Genomic DNA, 19,220 nt, shown 5'->3' with positions numbered 1-19,220 from the left:
CCACTTACCTACCTACCTCTACCTACCTACCTTTACCTACCTCTACCTACCTACCTACCTACCTCTACCTACCCTTACCTACCTACCCACTTACCTACCTACCTCTACCTACCTACCCACTTACCTACCTACCTACCTACCCACCTACCTACCTACCTACCCACTTACCTACCCACTTACCTACCTACCTCTACCTATCTACCCACTTACCTACCTACCTCTACCTACCTACCTACCTACCTCTACCTACCTACCCACTTACCTACCTACCTTTACCTACCCACTTACCTACCTACCTTTACCTACCTACCCTTACCTACCTACCTTTACCTACCTACCCTTACCTACCTACCTACCCACTTACCTACCCACTTACCTACCTACCTCTACCTATCTACCCACTTACCTACCTACCTCTACCTACCTACCTACCTACCTCTACCTACCTACCCACTTACCTACCTACCTTTACCTACCCACTTACCTACCTACCTTTACCTACCTACCCTTACCTACCTACCCTTACCTACCTACCCACTTACCTACCTCTACCTACCTACCTACCTACCTACCTACCTACCTCTACCTACCTACCCACTTACCTACCTTTACCTACCTACCTTTACCTACCTACCTCTACCTACCTACCTTTACCTACCTACCTCTACCTACCTACCTACCTACCTACCTACCTACCTACCTACCTTTACCTACTCACTTACCCCCCCACCTCCCTCCCTACCCCCCCACCCCACCCTACCTCCCTCCCTACCCCCCTACCCCCCTCCCCTACCCCCCACCCCCCCCCCCCCCCACCCTTCCCTACCCCCCCCCACCTACGTATCAGCCTAGTAGTTATTTCCCCTCTGGGGTCAGTTGCTCATTTATTGGCTGGTTGCTTAGCCACTGACTCTATCTGACTCTCTGTCCAGTTCATTGTTGAGCTTTTCCTTCGTTTTGCTGGGTCGTGTTCATTATAGGCACCAAGTTGGAGAAAACGAGACTGAAACAACGAGAGACTACCTGCATTTTGTCCAATAAGAAATGTTCTTTTCTGTTTTGTGATAATGTTTGGCTATGTTGTGATAATGACTAGGAACCCTGTTTTTATGCACCGGGTCCTCATCAGTGTCTCTGAATACGCTGCTGATTGAAAGGCCAGGAGGACAATAGCAGCTCTATTTGCTCGGCTAGCGAGGCTCATTTCACCACCGTTATTATGAGGACAATATGAATAATATATTATTTCAAAGGAGTGCTTCAGTTTTCTATGATGGGTTCTTCCGTGTGGTGGTATTTGATGTTTTATAAGCTGCTGTTTTTTGTTATCTTTTAAATGAAAGGCAGGAAGAGAGACTGCACTGAATTAGACTAGACAATACTGTCCTATGTTATGTTCTCTACTGTCTATATGATCCAGCTTTATACTAGACACTACTGTTATGTTATGTTGTCTCTACTGTCAGTTTACCATGACTGCTGTCTATATGATCCAGCTTTATACTAGACAATACTGTCATGTTATGTTGTCTCTACTGTCAGTTTACCATGACTGCTGTCTATATGATCCAGCTTTATAAACACACATGGCAAATTAGTACATTATACTACATTTTGTGGAGCTGGCAATCAAATCGAATTGAACTGGATTGAATGTAATTGACTTTTGATTGAACTGTTTGAATGTAATTGACTTTGAATTGAACTGGATTGAATGTAATTGACTTTGAATTGAATGTAATTGACTTTGAATTGAACTGGATTGAATGTAATTGACTTTGAATTGAATGTAACTGACTTTGAATTGAACTGGATTGAATGTAATTGACTTTGAATTGAACTGGGTTGAATGTCATTGACTTTGAATTGAATGTAATTGACTTTGAATGGAACTGGATTAAATGTAATTGACTTTGGATTGAATGTAATTGACTTTGAATTGAACTGAAGTGATTGTTTTCTCTCCCTCCTCCCCAGATTGAAGAAGGCCATGATTGGTTTTGAACACATGTTTGAGGAGGTTCCCATCGTGATCAAGAACTCCCATCTGATCAACGTTCTGATGTGGGAACTGGAGGAGAAGTGTGCTGTGGCCGACAAACACGAACTGCTCAACCTCTCCAGCAGGTATGTGGCTTGGTGCTGCGGCTGTCTATCCTAGTGCCCTAGAAGGTAGGGGCTAGGGGCTGTCTATCCTAGTGCCCTAGAAGGTGGGGGCTAGGGGCTGTCTATCCTAGTGCCCTAGAAGGTAGGGGCTAGGGGCTGTCTATCCTAGTGCCCTAGAAGGTAGGGGCTAGGGGCTGTCTATCCTAGTGCCCTAGAAGGTAGGGGCTAGGGGCTGTCTATCCTAGTGCCCTAGAAGGTAGGGGCTAGGGGCTGTCTATCCTAGTGCCCTAGAAGGTAGGGGCTGTCTATCCTAGTGCCCTAGAAGGTAGGGGCTAGGGGCTGTCTATCCTAGTGCCCTAGAAGGTAGGGGCTGTCTATCCTAGTGCCCTAGAAGGTAGGGGCTAGGGGCTGTCTATCCTAGTGCCCTAGAAGGTAGGGGCTGTCTATCCTAGTGCCCTAGAAGGTAGGGGCTAGGGGCTGTCTATCCTAGTGCCCTAGAAGGTAGGGGCTGTCTATCCTAGTGCCCTAGAAGGTAGGGGCTAGGGGCTGTCTATCCTTGTGCCCTAGAAGGTAGGGGCTAGGGGCTGTCTATCCTAGTGCCCTAGAAGGTAGGGGCTGTCTATCCTAGTGCCCTAGAAGGTAGGGGCTGTCTATCCTTGTGCCCTAGAAGGTAGGGGCTAGGGGCTGTCTATCCTAGTGCCCTAGAAGGTAGGGGCTGTCTATCCTAGTGCCCTAGAAGGTAGGGGCTGTCTATCCTAGTGCCCTAGAAGGTAGGGGCTAGGGGCTGTTTATCCTAATGCCCTAGAAGGTAGGGGCTGTCTATCCTAGTGCCCTAGAAGGTAGGGGCTGTCTATCCTAGTGCCCTAGAAGGTAGGGGCTGTCTATCCTAGTGCCCTATAAGGTAGGGGCTAGGGGCTGTCTATCCTAGTGCCCTAGAAGGTAGGGGCTGTCTATCCTAGTGCCCTAGAAGGTAGGGGCTAGGGGCTGTCTATCCTAGTGCCCTAGAAGGTAGGGGCTAGGGGCTGTCTATCCTAGTGCCCTAGAAGGTAGGGGCTGTCTATCCTAGTGCCCTAGAAGGTAGGGGCTGTCTATCCTAGTGCCCTAGAAGGTAGGGGCTAGGGGCTGTTTATCCTAATGCCCTAGAAGGTAGGGGCTGTCTATCCTAGTGCCCTAGAAGGTAGGGGCTGTCTATCCTAGTGCCCTAGAAGGTAGGGGCTAGGGGCTGTCTATCCTAGTGCCCTAGAAGGTAGGGGTTAGGGGCTGTATATCCTAGTGCCCTAGAAGGTAGGGGCTGTTTATCCTAGTGCCCTAGAAGGTAGGGGCTGTCTATCCTTGTGCCCTAGAAGGTAGGGGCTGTCTATCCTAGTGCCCTAGAAGGTAGGGGCTAGGGGCTGTCTATCCTTGTGCCCTAGAAGGTAGGGGCTGTCTATCCTAGTGCCCTAGTGCCCTAGAAGGTAGGGGCTGTCTATCCTAGTGCCCTAGAAGGTAGGGGCTGTCTATCCTAGTGCCCTAGAAGGTAGGGGCTGTCTATCCTAGTGCCCTAGAAGGTAGGGGCTGTCTATCCTAGTGCCCTAGAAGGTAGGGGCTGTCTATCCTAGTGCCCTAGAAGGTAGGGGCTAGGGGCTGTCTATCCTAGTGCCCTAGAAGGTAGGGGCTGTCTATCCTAGTGCCCTAGAAGGTAGGGGCTGTCTATCCTAGTGCCCTAGAAGGTAGGGGCTGTTTATCCTAATGCCCTAGAAGGTAGGGGCTGTCTATCCTAGTGCCCTAGAAGGTAGGGGCTGTCTATCCTAGTGCCCTATAAGGTAGGGGCTAGGGGCTGTCTATCCTAGTGCCTTAGAAGGTAGGGGCTGTCTATCCTAGTGCCCTAGAAGGTAGGGGCTAGGGGCTGTCTATCCTAGTGCCCTAGAAAGTAGGGGCTAGGGGCTGTCTATCCTAGTGCCCTAGAAGGTAGGGGCTGTCTATCCTTGTGCCCTAGAAGGTAGGGGCTGTCTATCCTAGTGCCCTAGAAGGTAGGGGCTAGGGGCTGTCTATCCTTGTGCCCTAGAAGGTAGGGGCTGTCTATCCTAGTGCCCTAGAAGGTAGGGGCTGTCTATCCTAGTGCCCTAGAAGGTAGGGGCTGTCTATCCTAGTGCCCTAGAAGGTAGGGGCTGTCTATCCTAGTGCCCTAGAAGGTAGGGGCTAGGGGCTGTCTATCCTAGTGCCCTAGAAGGTAGGGGCTGTCTATCCTAGTGCCCTAGAAGGTAGGGGCTAGGGGCTGTTTATCCTAATGCCCTAGAAGGTAGGGGCTGTCTATCCTAGTGCCCTAGAAGGTAGGGGCTGTCTATCCTAGTGCCCTAGAAGGTAGGGGCTAGGGGCTGTCTATCCTAGTGCCCTAGAAGGTAGGGGCTGTCTATCCTAGTGCCCTAGAAGGTAGGGGCTAGGGGCTGTATATCCTAGTGCCCTAGAAGGTAGGGGTTAGGGGCTGTCTATCCTAGTGCCCTAGAAGGTAGGGGCTAGGGGCTGTCTATCCTAGTGCCCTAGAAGGTAGGGGCTGTCTATCCTAGTGCCCTAGAAGGTAGGGGCTAGGGGCTGTCTATCCTAGTGCCCTAGAAGGTAGGGGCTAGGGGCTGTTTATCCTTGTGCCCTAGAAGGTAGGGGCTGTCTATCCTAGTGCCCTAGAAGGTAGGGGCTGTCTATCCTAGTGCCCTAGAAGGTAGGGGCTGTCTATCCTAGTGCCCTAGAAGGTAGGGGCTGTCTATCCTAGTGCCCTAGAAGGTAGGGGCTGTCTATCCTAGTGCCCTAGAAGGTAGGGGCTAGGGGCTGTCTATCCTAGTGCCCTAGAAGGTAGGGGTTAGGGGCTGTCTATCCTAGTGCCCTAGAAGGTAGGGGCTAGGGGCTGTCTATCCTAGTGCCCTAGAAGGTAGGGGCTAGGGGCTGTTTATCCTAGTGCCCTAGAAGGTAGGGGTTAGGGGCTGTCTATCCTAGTGCCCTAGAAGGTAGGGGTTAGGGGCTGTCTATCCTAGTGCCCTAGAAGGTAGGGGCTAGGGGCTGTTTATCCTAGTGCCCTAGAAGGTAGGGGCTGTCTATCCTAGTGCCCTAGAAGGTAGGGGCTAGGGGCTGTATATCCTAGTGCCCTAGAAGGTAGGGGCTAGGGGCTGTCTATCCTAGTGCCCTAGAAGGTAGGGGCTAGGGGCTGTCTATCCTAGTGCCCAAGAAGGTAGGGGCTGTCTATCCTAGTGCCCTAGAAGGTAGGGGCTGTCTATCCTAGTGCCCTAGAAGGTGTGTTTTAAAAAGCCATTTCCCCTCACTACTTCCTCTCTGTGTTATAAAAGCCATTTTCCCCTCACTACTTCCTCTCTGTGTTATAAAAGCCATTTCCCCTCACTACTTCCTCTCTGTGTTATAAAAGCCATTTCCCCTCACTACTTCCTCTCTGTGTTATAAAAGCCATTTCCCCTCACTACTTCCTCTCTGTGTTATAAAAGCCATTTCCCTCACTACTTCCTCTCTGTGTTATAAAAGCCATTTCCCCTCACTACTTCCTCTCTGTGTTATAAAAGCCATTCCCCTCACTACTTCCTCTCTGTGTTATAAAGCCATTTCCCCCTCACTACTTCCTCTCTGTGTTATAAAAGCCATTTCCCCTCACTACTTCCTCTCTAACTGTGATATTGAGATTCCCTCTGAGGCGCTTTGATCCATTTAGAGCGGGTTGCATCCCAAATGGCACCCTATTCCTATGAGATGGCACTCTATATAGATGGCACCCTATTCCCTATATAGATGGCACCACTATTCCCTATATAGAATGGCACCCTATTCCCTATATAGATGGCACCCTATTCCCTATATAGAATGGCACCCTATTCCCTATATAGATGGCACCCTACTCCCTATATAGATGGCACCCCTACTTCCCTATATAGATGGCACCCTACTCCCTATATAGATGGCACCCTACTCCCTATATAGATGGCACCCTACTCCCTATATAGATGGCACCCTACTCCCTATATAGATGGCACCCTATTCCCTATATAGCGCACTACTGGTTGACCAGAGAGCCCTATATAGGGAATAGGGTGCCATTTGGAATGAATCCTAGGTATTCACTTCATTATTGATATCCAATGGATTAACAGTGGTCCCTCATTAAACATGTAGAAGACTGAGTGAGTTATGAACTGCTGGTCTTCCTGACAGACATTACATTCTCTGACAACAGCTCTGGTGGTCATTCCTGCAGTCAGCATGCCAATTGCACATTCCCTCAACTTGAGACATGTGTGTCATTGTGTTGTGTGACACAACTGCACATTTTAATATTTCAGAGTGGCCTTTAATTGTCCCCAGCACAAGGTGCACCTGTGTAATGATCATGCTGTTTAATCACTTTCTTGATATGCTGCAACTGTCAGGTGAATGGATTATCTTGGCAAAGGAGAAATGCTCACTAACAGGAATGTAAACATATTTGTGCACAATTTCAGATGTTTTTGGTGCGCGTGGAACATTTCTGGGATCTTATTTCAGTTCATGAAACATGGGACCAACACTTTACATGTTGCATTTATATTTTTGTTCATTATAGTTACTCCACAATGCTAACCGAAATGACAGCTAACAATTTTTCCAAAACATGCATCCTGTTTGCAACAAGGCACTGAAGTAATACTGCAAAACATTTGGCAACGCAAATAGATTTTTGGTCCTGAATACAAAGTGTTATGTTTGGGGCAAATACAACACATTACTGAGTACCAGTCTACATATTTTCTAGCATAGTGGTGGATGCATCATGTTATGGGTATGCTTGTAATCGCTAAGGACTAGGGAGTTTTTCAGGATAAAAAAACTTAATGAAGCTAAGCGCAGGTGAAAACCTGGTTCTGCTTTCCTCCAGACAGTAGGAGATTAATTCACATTTCAGCAGGACATTAACCTAAAACACAAGGCCAAAACTACACTGGAGATGAATACCAAAAATACTGTGAATATTCCTGAGATGCCGAGTTACAGTTTAGACTTAAATCTACTTGAAAATCTATGGCAATGATCAACAACCAATTTGACAGAGCTTGAATCATTAAAAAAATAATAGTGGTGTTTTACACACTCCAGGTGTGGAAAGCTTTTAGAGACATCCCAGAAAGTCTCTCCGCTGTAATCACTGCCTAAAGTGCTTTTACAAAGTATTGCCTCGTGTGTGTGTGTGTGTGCGTGCGCGTGTGTGTGTGTGTGTGTGTGAGAATACTTATATAAATTAAATATTTCATTTTCAAAAAAACATGTTTTCACTTTTTCATTATGGGGGTATTGTGTGAAGATGGGTGACCTTTTTTGTTTTAAATAAATGGAATCCATTTTGAATTCAGGCTGTAGCGCAACAAAATGTAGAATAAGTCAACGGGTATGAATAGTTCCCCTGTGGGGCCCTGCTGTGGATTCTAGCCATGAAATGTCTGGCACGGCCAAATCGTTTTCTGAAGTTGTCAGATTGCCTCGTGCGATGCTTCGTCCTTCTGTCCGTGTGGACAGAGATGCTTCGTCCTTCTGTCCGTGTGGACAGAGATGCTTCGTCCTTCTGTCCGTGTGGACAGAGATGCTTCGTCCTTCTGTCCGTGTGGACAGAGATGCTTCGTCCTTCTGTCCGTGTGGACAGAGATGCTTCGTCCTTCTGTCCGTGTGGACAGAGATGCTTCGTCCTTCTGTCCGTGTGGACAGAGATGCTTCGTCCTTCTGTCCGCGTGGACAGAGATGCTTCGTCCTTCTGTCCGCGTGGACAGAGATGCTTCGTCCTTCTGTCCGCGTGGACAGAGATGCTTCGTCCTTCTGTCCGCGTGGACAGAGATGCTTCGTCCTTCTGTCCGCGTGGACAGAGATGCTTCGTCCTTCTGTCCGCGTGGACAGAGATGCTTCGTCCTTCTGTCCGCGTGGACAGAGATGCTTCGTCCTTCTGTCCGCGTGGACAGAGATGCTTCGGCCTTCCTGTCTGTCTTGGGACAGAGATGCTTCGTCCTTCTGTCTGTGTGGACAGAGATGCTTCGTCCTTCTGTCTGTGTGGACAGAGATGCTTCGTCCTTCTGTCTGTGTGGACAGAGATGCTTCGTCCTTCCTGTCTGTGTGGACAGAGATGCTTCGTCCTTCTGTCTGCGTGGACAGAGATGCTTCGTCCTTCTGTCTGCGTGGACAGAGATGCTTCGTCCTTCTGTCTGCGTGGACAGAGATGCTTCGTCCTTCTGTCTGCGTGGACAGAGATGCTTCGTCCTTCTGTCTGCGTGGACAGAGATGCTTCGTCCTTCTGTCTGTGTGGACCAGAGATGCTTCGTCCTTCTGTCTGTGTGGAACAGAGATGCTTCGTCCTTCTGTCTGTGTGGACAGAGATGCTTCGTCCTTCTGTCCGCGTGGACAGAGATGCTTCGTCCTTCTGTCCGCGTGGACAGAGATGCTTCGTCCTTCTGTCCGTGTGGACAGAGATGCTTCGTCCTTCTGTCTGTGTGGACAGAGATGCTTCGTCCTTCTGTCTGTGTGGACAGAGATGCTTCGTCCTTCTGTCTGTGTGGACAGAGATGCTTCGTCCTTCTGTCCGTGTGGACAGAGATGCTTCGTCCTTCTGTCCGTGTGGACAGAGATGCTTCGTCCTTCTGTCCGTGTGGACAGAGATGCTTCGTCCTTCTGTCCGTGTGGACAGAGATGCTTCGTCCTTCTGTCCGTGTGGACAGAGATGCTTCGTCCTTCTGTCTGTGTGGACAGAGATGCTTCGTCCTTCTGTCTGTGTGGACAGAGATGCTTCAAATCTTAACAGGTAATAGATTTGATGTAATTTCCACTCTGTCAGTTTCACATCGGCCACATTTGTCATTGTCATATTCTGAGAACAATGTTTTGTTCCTTCTGAAACCAGGTCACTCTTAACAGTCATCATGACATGTCCTTGCCATTATTTATACCGTATTATATCTCATTCCTGTTGGCATGTAGGCCTATTAGAAGAGAGGATCTCTTGTGTTCTATTAGTCCATAGTGTTGTGGTATTAGTCCATGGTGTTGTGGTATTAGTCCGTGGTGTTGTGGTATTAGTCCATAGTGTTGTGGTATTAGTCCATAGTGTTGTGGTATTAGTCCATAGTGTTGTGGTATTAGTCCATGGTGTTGTGGTATTAGTCCATGGTGTTGTGGTATTAGTCCATAGTGTTGTGGTATTAGTCCATGGTGTTGTGGTATTCGTCCGTGGTGTTGTGGTATTCGTCCGTGGTGTTGTGGTATTAGTCCATGGTGTTGTGGTATTAGTCCATGGTGTTGTGGTATTAGTCCATGGTGTTGTGGTATTAGTCCATGGTGTTGTGGTATTAGTCCATGGTGTTGTGGTATTAGTCCATGGTGTTGTGGTATTAGTCCATGGTGTTGTGGTATTAGTCCATGGTGTTGTGGTATTAGTCCATGGTGTTGTGGTATTAGTCCATGGTGTTGTGGTATTAGTCCATGGTGTTGTGGTATTAGTCCATAGTGTTGTGGTATTAGTCCATAGTGTTGTGGTATTAGTCCATGGTGTTGTGGTATTAGTCCATAGTGTTGTGGTATTAGTCCATAGTGTTGTGGTATTAGTCCGTGGTGTTGTGGTATTAGTCCGTGGTGTTGTGGTATTAGTCCGTGGTGTTGTGGTATTAGTCCGTGGTGTTGTGGTATTAGTCCGTGGTGTTGTGGTATTAGTCCGTGGTGTTGTGGTATTAGTCCGTGGTGTTGTGGTATTAGTCCGTGGCGTTGTGGTATTAGTCCGTGGCGTTGTGGTATTAGTCCGTGGCTTTGTGGTATTAGTCCGTGGCGTTGTGGTATTAGTCCGTGGCGTTGTGGTATTAGTCCGTGGCGTTGTGGTATTAGTCCGTGGCGTTGTGGTATTAGTCCATAGTGTTGTGGTATTAGTCCATAGTGTTGTGGTATTAGTCCATGGTGTTGTGGTATTAGTCCATGGTGTTGTGGTATTAGTCCATGGTGTTGTGGTATTAGTCCATGGTGTTGTGGTATTAGTCCATGGTGTTGTGGTATTAGTCCATGGTGTTGTGGTATTAGTCCATAGTGTTGTGGTATTAGTCCATAGTGTTGTGGTATTAGTCCATAGTGTTGTGGTTGTAGTCCATAGTGTTGTGGTTGTAGTCCATAGTGTTGTGGTATTAGTCCATAGTGTTGTGGTATTAGTCCATGGTGTTGTGGTATTAGTCCATAGTGTTGTGGTATTAGTCCATAGTGTTGTGGTATTAGTATAGTGTTGTGGTATTAGTCCATGGTGTTGTGGTATTAGTCCATGGTGTTGTGGTATTAGTCCATGGTGTTGTGGTATTAGTCCATGGTGTTGTGGTATTAGTCCATGGTGTTGTGGTATTAGTCCATGGTGTTGTGGTATTAGTCCATGGTGTTGTGGTATTAGTCCATAGTGTTGTGGTATTAGTCCATAGTGTTGTGGTATTAGTCCATAGTGTTGTGGTATTAGTCCATAGTGTTGTGGTATTAGTCCATAGTGTTGTGGTATTAGTCCATGGTGTTGTGGTATTAGTCCATGGTGTTGTGGTATTAGTCCATGGTGTTGTGGTATTAGTCCATGGTGTTGTGGTATTAGTCCATGGTGTTGTGGTATTAGTCCATGGTGTTGTGGTATTAGTCCATGGTGTTGTGGTATTAGTCCATGGTGTTGTGGTATTAGTCCATAGTGTTGTGGTATTAGTCCATAGTGTTGTGGTATTAGTCCATAGTGTTGGTCCCTTAGTAGTGACGCCTCACAAGTCCTCAACTGGCAGCTTCATTAAATAGTAGCCGCAAAACACCAGTCTCAACGTCAACAGTGGAGAGGCGACTCAGGGATGCCGGCCTTCTAGGCAGAGTTCCAAAGAAAAAAAACATATCTCAGACTGGCCAATAAAAATAAAAGGTTAAGATGGGCAGAAGAACAGACGCTGGACAGAGGAACTCTGCCTAGAAGGCCAGCATCCCGGAGTCGCCTCTTCACTGTTGACGTTGAGACTGGTGTTTTGCGGGTACTATTTAATGAAGCTGCCAGTTGAGGACTTGTGAGGCGTCGGTTTCACAAACTAGACACTCTAATGTACTTGTCCTCTTGTTCAGTTGTACGCCGGGGCCTCCCACTCCTCTTTCTATTCTGGTTAGAGCCAGTTTGCGCTGTTCTGTGAAGGGAGTAGCACACAGCGTTGTACGAGATCTTCAGGTTCTTGGCAATTTCTCGCATGGAATAGCCTTCATTTCTCAGAACAAGAATAGACTGACGAGTTTCAGAAGGAAGGTCTTTGTTTCTGGACATTTTGAGCCTGTAATCGAACCCACAAATGCTGATGCTCCAGATACTCAACTAGTCTAAAGAAGGCCAGTTTTATTGCTTCTTTAATCAGGACAACAGTTTTCAGATGTGCTAACATAATTGCAAAATGGTTTTCTAATGATCAATTAGCCTTTTAAAATGATCAACTTGGATTAGCTAACACAACGTGCCATTGGAACACGAGTGATGGTTGCTGATAATGGGCCTCTGTACACCTATGTAGATATTCCATAAAAAAATCATCAATTTCCAGCTACAATAGTCATTTACAACATTAACAATGTCTACACTGTATTTATGATCAATTTGATGCTATTTTAATGGACATTTTTTGTTGTTGCGTTTCTTTCAAAAACAAGGACTTTTTTAAGTGACCCCAATCGTGTGTGTGTGTGTGTGTGTGTGTGTGTGTGTGTGTGTGTGTGTGTGTGTACCACACGTGGAGATCCTCCGTTCACCTACTCTGCGTCTCTCAAAGACATGGCGGTTGGAACCAAAAATCGCAAATTTGGACTCATCAGACCAAAGGACATATTTCCAGGTCTAATGTCCATTGCTTGTGTTTCTTGGCCCAAGCAAGTCTCTTCTTCTTATTGGTGTCCTTTAGTAGTGGTTTCTTTGCTGCAATTCGACCATGAAGGCCTGATTCACACAGTCTCCTCTGAACAGTTGATGTTGAGATGTGTCTGTTACTTGAACTCTGTGAAGCATTTATTTGGGCTGCAATCTGAGGCTGGTAACTAATGAACTTATCCTCTGCAGCAGAGAACTCTGGGTCTTTCCTGTGGCGGTCCTCATGAGAGCCAGTTTCATCATAGTGCTTGATGGTTTATGCGACTGCACTTGAAGAAATTTTATTGAAATGTTCCGTATTGACTGACCTTCATGTCGTTAAAGTAATGATGGAGTGTCGTTTCTCTTTGCTTATCTGAGCTGTTCTTGCCATAATATGGGCTTGGTCTGTTACCAAATAGGGCTGCTATCTTCTGTATACCAGCTCTACCCTGTCACAACAAAACTGATTGTCTCAAACACATTAAGACGGAAAGAAATTAGACAAATTAACTTTTAACAAGGCACACCTGTTAATTGAAATGCATTCCAAGTGACTATCTCATGAAGCTGGTTGAGAGAATGCCAAGAGTGAGCAAAGCTGACATCAAGGCAATCTTCTTATTATTCATTTCTTTCAACCAATCATCAGTCACTTGTGTCAGTGCAGTAGATGTGTAGTGCCCTTCTCTATAAGCACGCCGAAAGACTGTTGTTCATTTGTTTACAGAGAAATAGCATTGTATTTGGTCAAACACATTTTTTTCTTCTCCCCCCCCCCCCCAAACAGTTTTCTAAGAAGCTGGCAGCAAGCTGATTGGTCTGCTGTTAGGACCGTTTTAAAGGGCTGCTTTACCTGTCTTGGGTAGCGGGAATGACTTTGTCGTCAGGCCCGGACGGAAGACAGACTTCCCTCTAGATTCAGATTAAAGACATGACAGATAGGAGTGTCTATAGAGTCAGTTACCATCTTCACTAAGCTTTCCTTCTAAGTTGTCAATGCCAGGACGTTGTTCCTTATTGATAGATTGTTCCACATCTCCCACGCTAACTTAACAAATTTATAACTTGCAATGCTTTCCTTTTAATTATTCGTTTTTTTTATTTTTATGCATGAGCACAATTGCTCAGTGGCATTACCCTCCTAAATTTTCCCACTTTGCCAATGAAATGATCATAAACATAATTGGCAACATCAAATGGTTTTGTGATGAATAAGCCATCTGCTTCAATGAAATTTAGTCTTTCTGCCCATAATTTAATTTAAAAGTACTTTTTATATCGTTGATCTTGGCTTCATAATACAGTTTCTTCTTCTTTTGATGAGTGGAGTCGTATAATTTCTCAATTTGCAGTAAGTCAGCCAATCAGATGTGCAGCCAGACTTATCAGCCACTCCTTTTCGCCCCCATCTCGTTCAACCATACTGTTGTTCATTATGTCCTCATCAATCCATGGAGCCTTAACAGGTCTAACAGTCAGTTTCTAAACAGGTTCATGTTTAGCAATAATTGGGGGGAAAACAGCTATTTTAATATATTCATCAAGAGTAGCATCTGGATGCTCCTTTTATTAATCACATCAACACATATTTTTAACAACATCCACATAAGAGTCACAGTTAAATCTGTTTGTATGATCTCTTATATACTATTTAAGGCCCTGCTGTTGGAACTTTGTATTTCCTGTATATAGCCACTATATTGTGATCACTGCGTCCAATGGGTACGGATACAGCTTTAGAACAAAGTTCTACGGTATTAGTAGAAATGTGATCGATACATGTGGATTATCTTGTTCCTGTAGTGTTTTGTAAACATCCTGGTAGGTTGATTAATAACCTGAACCAGATTACAGGAACTGGTTACAGTGAGAAGCTTCCTCTTGAGCGGACAGCTTGATGAAAACCAGTTGATATTCAGGTCCCCCAGAAAGTAGACCTTCTCTGTTTACATCACATACACTATCAAGCATTTCACACATATTATTTAGATACTGACTGTTAGCACTTGGTGGCCTACAGCAACACCCCTAAAGAAAAGGCTTTAGATGAGGCAGGTGAACCAACAACCACAACACTTCAATAACACTTGACATAAGATCTTCTCTAAGCATTACAGGGATATGGCTCTGACTGCAACACCTCCCCCATAAGCATTCCTGTCTCTTCTATAGATGTTATATCCGCTGTATTGCTGTATCATCAAAGGAATTATCGAAGTGATTCTCAGAAAAGGCTAATATATGAATATTATCTGATGTTAGGAAGTTATTGATTTCCAGAACCTTATTTATAAGGCTACATATATTAATATGGATTATTATCAGCCCTTTCCTGGGTAGCTTCTCACAGACAGACATAATATGGAAAAGAACAAACAACGCAAGAGAAACAAATATACATTCAGCTGTCTGTCTGTCTGTCTGTCTGTCTGTCTGTCTGTCTGTCTGTCTGTCTGTCTGTCTGTCTGTCTGTCTGTCTGTCTGTCTGTCTGTCTGTCTGTCTGTCTGTCTGTCTGTCTGTCTGTCTCTCCGTAGCTACGAACCCCTAGGCTTGGCTGTCTCATCCCTTCCAGGCTTCTGGGAAGGAGGGTAGGTTGGACAATGAGCCTGTCATAGCGGATGTAAGCGATGTCCCCGTCCGCTCCGGCAGCTTTCATGGCTGGGAGAAGTTATTTCTCCTCTTCTGTCGTACAGATTCAGGATTTACACACTGTGGTATTTACACCCCGGGTCAGGGAAAGGTTGAAAATGTCAGTGAAGGCACTTGCCAGCTGATCAACGTATGCTCTTGAGCACCCGTCCTGGTAATCCGTCTGGTCCTGCGGCCTCGGCTGTTTTAGAGAGAGAGGAAACAGCAGAGCTACGGACGGCTGAGTGAACCTGTCCCCCTCGGGACTACAGACGTCACTTTCAGTTCGTAGTATCTGTAGTGTGTAGACTAATGTGTAGTTCATCTCCCCTCAGTAACCACCTGGAGAATGTAATCTAATGTGTAGTTCAACTCCCCTCAGTAACCACCTGGAGAATGTAGTCTAATGTGTAGTTCATCTCCCCTCAGTAACCACCTGGAGAATGTAATCTAATGTGTAGTTCATCTCCCCTCAGTAACCACCTGGAGAATGTAGTCTAATGTGTAGTTCATCTCCCCTCAGTAACCACCTGGAGAATGTAGTCTAATGTGTAGTTCATCTCCCCTCAGTAACCACCTGGAGAATGTAGTCTAATGTGTAGTTCATCTCCCCTCAGTAACCACCTGGAGAATGTAGTCTAATGTGTAGTTCATCTCCCCTCAGTAACCACTTGGAGAATGTGTAGTTCATCTCCCCTCAGTAACCACCTGGAGAATGTAGTCTAATGTGTAGTTCATCTCCCCTCAGTAACCACCTGGAGAATGTAGTCTAATGTGTAGTTCATCTCCCCTCAGTAACCACCTGGAGAATGTAGTCTAATGTGTCGTTCATCTCCCCTCAGTAACCACTTGGAGAATGTAATCTAATGTGTAGTTCATCTCCCCTCAGTAACCACCTGGAGAATGTAGTCTAATGTGGTGTTCATCTCCCCTCAGTAACCACCTGGAGAAGTCTCTGCAGCTCCTGATGGACAGAGTGGATGATATGAGTCAGGACATTGTCAAGTACAACACCTACAGCCGTAACCTCAGCAAGCAACAGCAGCAGAAACACCAGGTAACACACACACACACACACACACACACACACACACACACACACACAGAGACCCACAGACACATTCTGTTATCATGATGGGAAAATGTAATCAACACACTGTAGTTGATAATGAGATAAGCTACTTCCTGGACAGTGATTGTGTTAGAGGGGCGTTATAGAATTAGGTTCAGACCCCGTCCACAGGGAGTCCTCTCCTCCAGAGAGGAACGGGGGGGGGGGAGGGAGGGAGGGTGGGTGAGAGAGAGAGAGACTGAGACCACTGGGGTTTCATCTAAACTAGTGCACTATTTAAGAGATCGGGTACTATTTGGGACTCGTCCTGACTGTCCTGCAGGGAAGCTGCTAAACAGATCCACTATACCAGGGAGGCAGAGGTACTATATAATATAACTGTTGATTGATCCAGGGAGACAGAGGTACTATATAATATAACTGTTGATTGATCCAGGGAGACAGAGGTACTATATAATATAACTGTTGATTGATCCACTATACCAGGGAGACAGAGGTATTATATAATATAACTGTTGATTGATCCAGGGAGACAGAGGTACTATATAATATAACTGTTGATTGATCCACTATACCAGGGAGCCAGAGGTACTATATAATATAACTGTTGATTGATCCGCTATACCAGGGAGACAGAGGTACTATATAATATAACTGTTGATTGATCCACTATACCAGGGAGACAGAGGTACTATATAATATAACTGTTGATTGATCCACTATACCAGGGATGCAGAGGTACTATATAATATAACTGTTGATTGATCCGCTATACCAGGGAGGCAGAGGTACTATATAATATAACTGTTGATTGATCCACTATACCAGGGAGACAGAGGTACTATATAATAACTGTTGATTGATCCAGGGAGGCAGAGGTACTATATAATATAACTGTTGATTGATCCACTATACCAGGGAGACAGAGGTACTATATAATAACTGTTGATTGATCCAGGGAGACAGAGGTACTATATAATATAACTGTTGATTGAGACAGAGGTACTATATAATATAACTGTTGATTGATCCACTATACCAGGGATCCCGTCGTGCCTCAGATCAACTTGGTACAATGTTACTGTAATGTGAGTGTCCCAGTAGAGGGGTGGCTGCAGTATGGAATGGAGCACGAAATACCAGTTTGCATTTCTCGTATCACCCTAGAAGCCGTTTCTCGTATGAAACCTAGAAGCCGTTTCTCGTGTGAAACCTAGAAGCCGTTTCTCGTATGAAACCTAGAAGCCGTTTCTCGTGTGAAACCTAGAAGCCATTTCTCGTATGAAACCTAGAAGCCGTTTCTCGTATGAAACCTAGAAGCCATTTCTCGTGTGAAACCTAGAATCCTAGAAGCCGTTTCTCGTGTGAATCTAGTTATACAGGAATACTGTGGTGATAGTTTCTGGCAGGCTTGACAGGCTTTGTATGTGTATGCAGGTAGCGGTAGTGTCCTAGCATCTACACCACCAACCTGTCCTCTGCTCTGCCTCCCCAAATTAAAAATACTTTTATGTTCTGACGCGCATCAGGTCACTGATTTCCACTGTCGTATACCAACACATCACTCCGTCCCTGTCTGACATGTCTGTCGGATTTTATAGCTGTTCTCTCTCCCCTCCTCTCTCTCTCTCTCGCTCCCTCCTCCTCTCTCTCTCTCGCTCCCTCCTCTCTCTCGCTCCCTCCTCTCTCTCGCTCCCTCCTCTCTCTCGCTCCCTCCTCTCTCCCCTCCCTCCTCTCTCTCTCTCGCTCCCTCCTCTCTCTCGCTCCCTCCTCTCTCTCGCTCCCTCCTCTCTCTCTCTCTCGCTCCCTCTCTCTTGCTCCCTCCTCTCTCTTGCTCCCTCCTCTCTCTCGCTCCCTCCTCTCTCGCTCCCTCCTCTCCCCCTCCCTCCCTCTCTCGCTGACTCTCCCTCGCTCTCCTTCTCTCCCTCGCTCTCCTTCTCTCCCTCGCTCTCCTTCTCTCCCCCCTCTCTCTCCCCCTCTGTCTCTCCCTCCCCCCCTCTCTCTCTCTCTCTGCAGTATACCCAGCGGCGTCAGCAGGAGAATGCTCAGAGACAGACCAGAGGAGAGACTCCTCTACCAGAGGAAGATGTCTCCAAGATGTTTAAACCACCACAGCCTCCTCCTCGCATGGACACCCTCCTCATCGCAGGTACCCTCCCTCCCTCCCCCCCTCCCTCCCTCCCTCCCCCTCCCTCCCTCCCTCCCCCACACCCTCCATCCCTCCCCCACACCCTCCCCCCTCCTCCCTCCCCCACCACCCTCCCTCCCTCCCCCACACCCTCCCTCCCTCCTCCTAGCAGCTACCTATCTGTTCTCTCCCTGGTAACTACCCTGTTCCCTCATCTCTCCATGGTAACTACCTATCTCCTCCGCTGTTCTGTTCCCTCATCTCTCCATGGTAACTACCTATCTCCTCCTCTGTTCTGTTCCCTCATCTCTCCATGGTAACTACCTATCTGTTCTGTTCCCTCATCTCTCCATGGTAACTACCCATCTCCTCCTCTGTTCTGTTCCCTCATCTCTCCATGGTAACTACCTATCTCCTCCTCTGTTCTGTTCCATCATCTCCATGGTAACTACCTATCTCCTCCTCTGTTCTGTTCCCTCATCTCTCTATGGTAACTACCTATCTCCTCCTCTGTTCTGTTCCCTCATCTCTCCATGGTAACTACCTATCTCCTCCTCTGTTCTGTTCCCTCATCTCTCCATGGTAACTACCTATCTCCTCCTCTGTTCTGTTCCCTCATCTCTCCATGGTAACTACCTATCTCCTCCTCTGTTCTGTTCCCTCATCTCTCCATGGTAACTACCTATCTGTTCTGTTCCCTCATCTCTCCATGGTAACTACCTATCTGTTCTGTTCTGTTCCCTCATCTCTCCATGGTAACTACCTATCTCCTCCTCTGTTCTGTTCCCTCATCTCTCCATGGTAACTACCTATCTGTTCTGTTCCCTCTCTCCATGGTAACTACCTATCTCCTCCTCTTTCTGTTCCCTCATCTCTCCATGGTAACTACCTATCTCCTCCCTGTTCTGTTCCCTCATCTCTCCATGGTAACTACCTATCTCCTCCCTGTTCTGTTCCCTCATCTCTCCATGGTAACTACCTATCTGTTCTGTTCCCTCATCTCTCCATGGTAACTACCCATCTCCTCCTCTGTTCTGTTCCCTCATCTCTCCATGGTAACTACCTATCTCCTCCTCTGTTCTGTTCCCTCATCTCTCCATGGTAACTACCTATCTCCTCCTCTGTTCTGTTCCCTCTCTCTATGGTAACTACCTATCTCCTCCTCTGTTCTGTTCCCTCATCTCTCCATGGTAACTACCTATCTCCTCCTCTGTTCTGTTCCCTCATCTCTCCATGGTAACTACCTATCTCCTCCTCGTTCTGTTCCCTCATCTCTCCATGGTAACTACCTATCTCCTCCTCTGTTCTGTTCCCTCATCTCTCCATGGTACTGTTCCCTCATCTCTCCATGGTAACTACCTATCTGTTCTGTTCTGTTCCCTCATCTCTCCATGGTAACTACCTATCTCCTCTGTTCTGTTCCCTC

The 19,220-nt window shown here is 46.5% G+C and overlaps 2 protein-coding genes across 2 annotated transcripts in view; both read left to right on the top strand.

Annotated features, from left to right (window-relative positions):
• The window catches only part of LOC115187958 (eukaryotic translation initiation factor 3 subunit H-like), an 82,597-nt gene extending 64,605 nt beyond the window's left edge, over nt 1-17,992 (top strand). The window contains exons 5-8 of the mRNA XM_029747050.1: nt 1,978-2,127; nt 15,531-15,651; nt 17,683-17,815; nt 17,964-17,992. Coding sequence (XP_029602910.1) covers nt 1,978-2,127; nt 15,531-15,651; nt 17,683-17,815; nt 17,964-17,992 — 433 coding nt within the window. The remainder of the gene's footprint in view (nt 1-1,977; nt 2,128-15,530; nt 15,652-17,682; nt 17,816-17,963) is intronic.
• Nucleotides 1-19,220, top strand: part of LOC115187885 (CUB and sushi domain-containing protein 3-like) — a 1,475,978-nt gene that overhangs the window by 935,322 nt on the left and 521,436 nt on the right.

The sequence above is a fragment of the Salmo trutta genome, unplaced genomic scaffold, assembly GCF_901001165.1.
Source record: "Salmo trutta unplaced genomic scaffold, fSalTru1.1, whole genome shotgun sequence".
Classification (NCBI taxonomy): domain Eukaryota; kingdom Metazoa; phylum Chordata; class Actinopteri; order Salmoniformes; family Salmonidae; genus Salmo; species Salmo trutta.
Note: the sequence above shows the minus strand (reverse complement) of the source record. Positions and strands in the feature narration are given on the sequence as shown.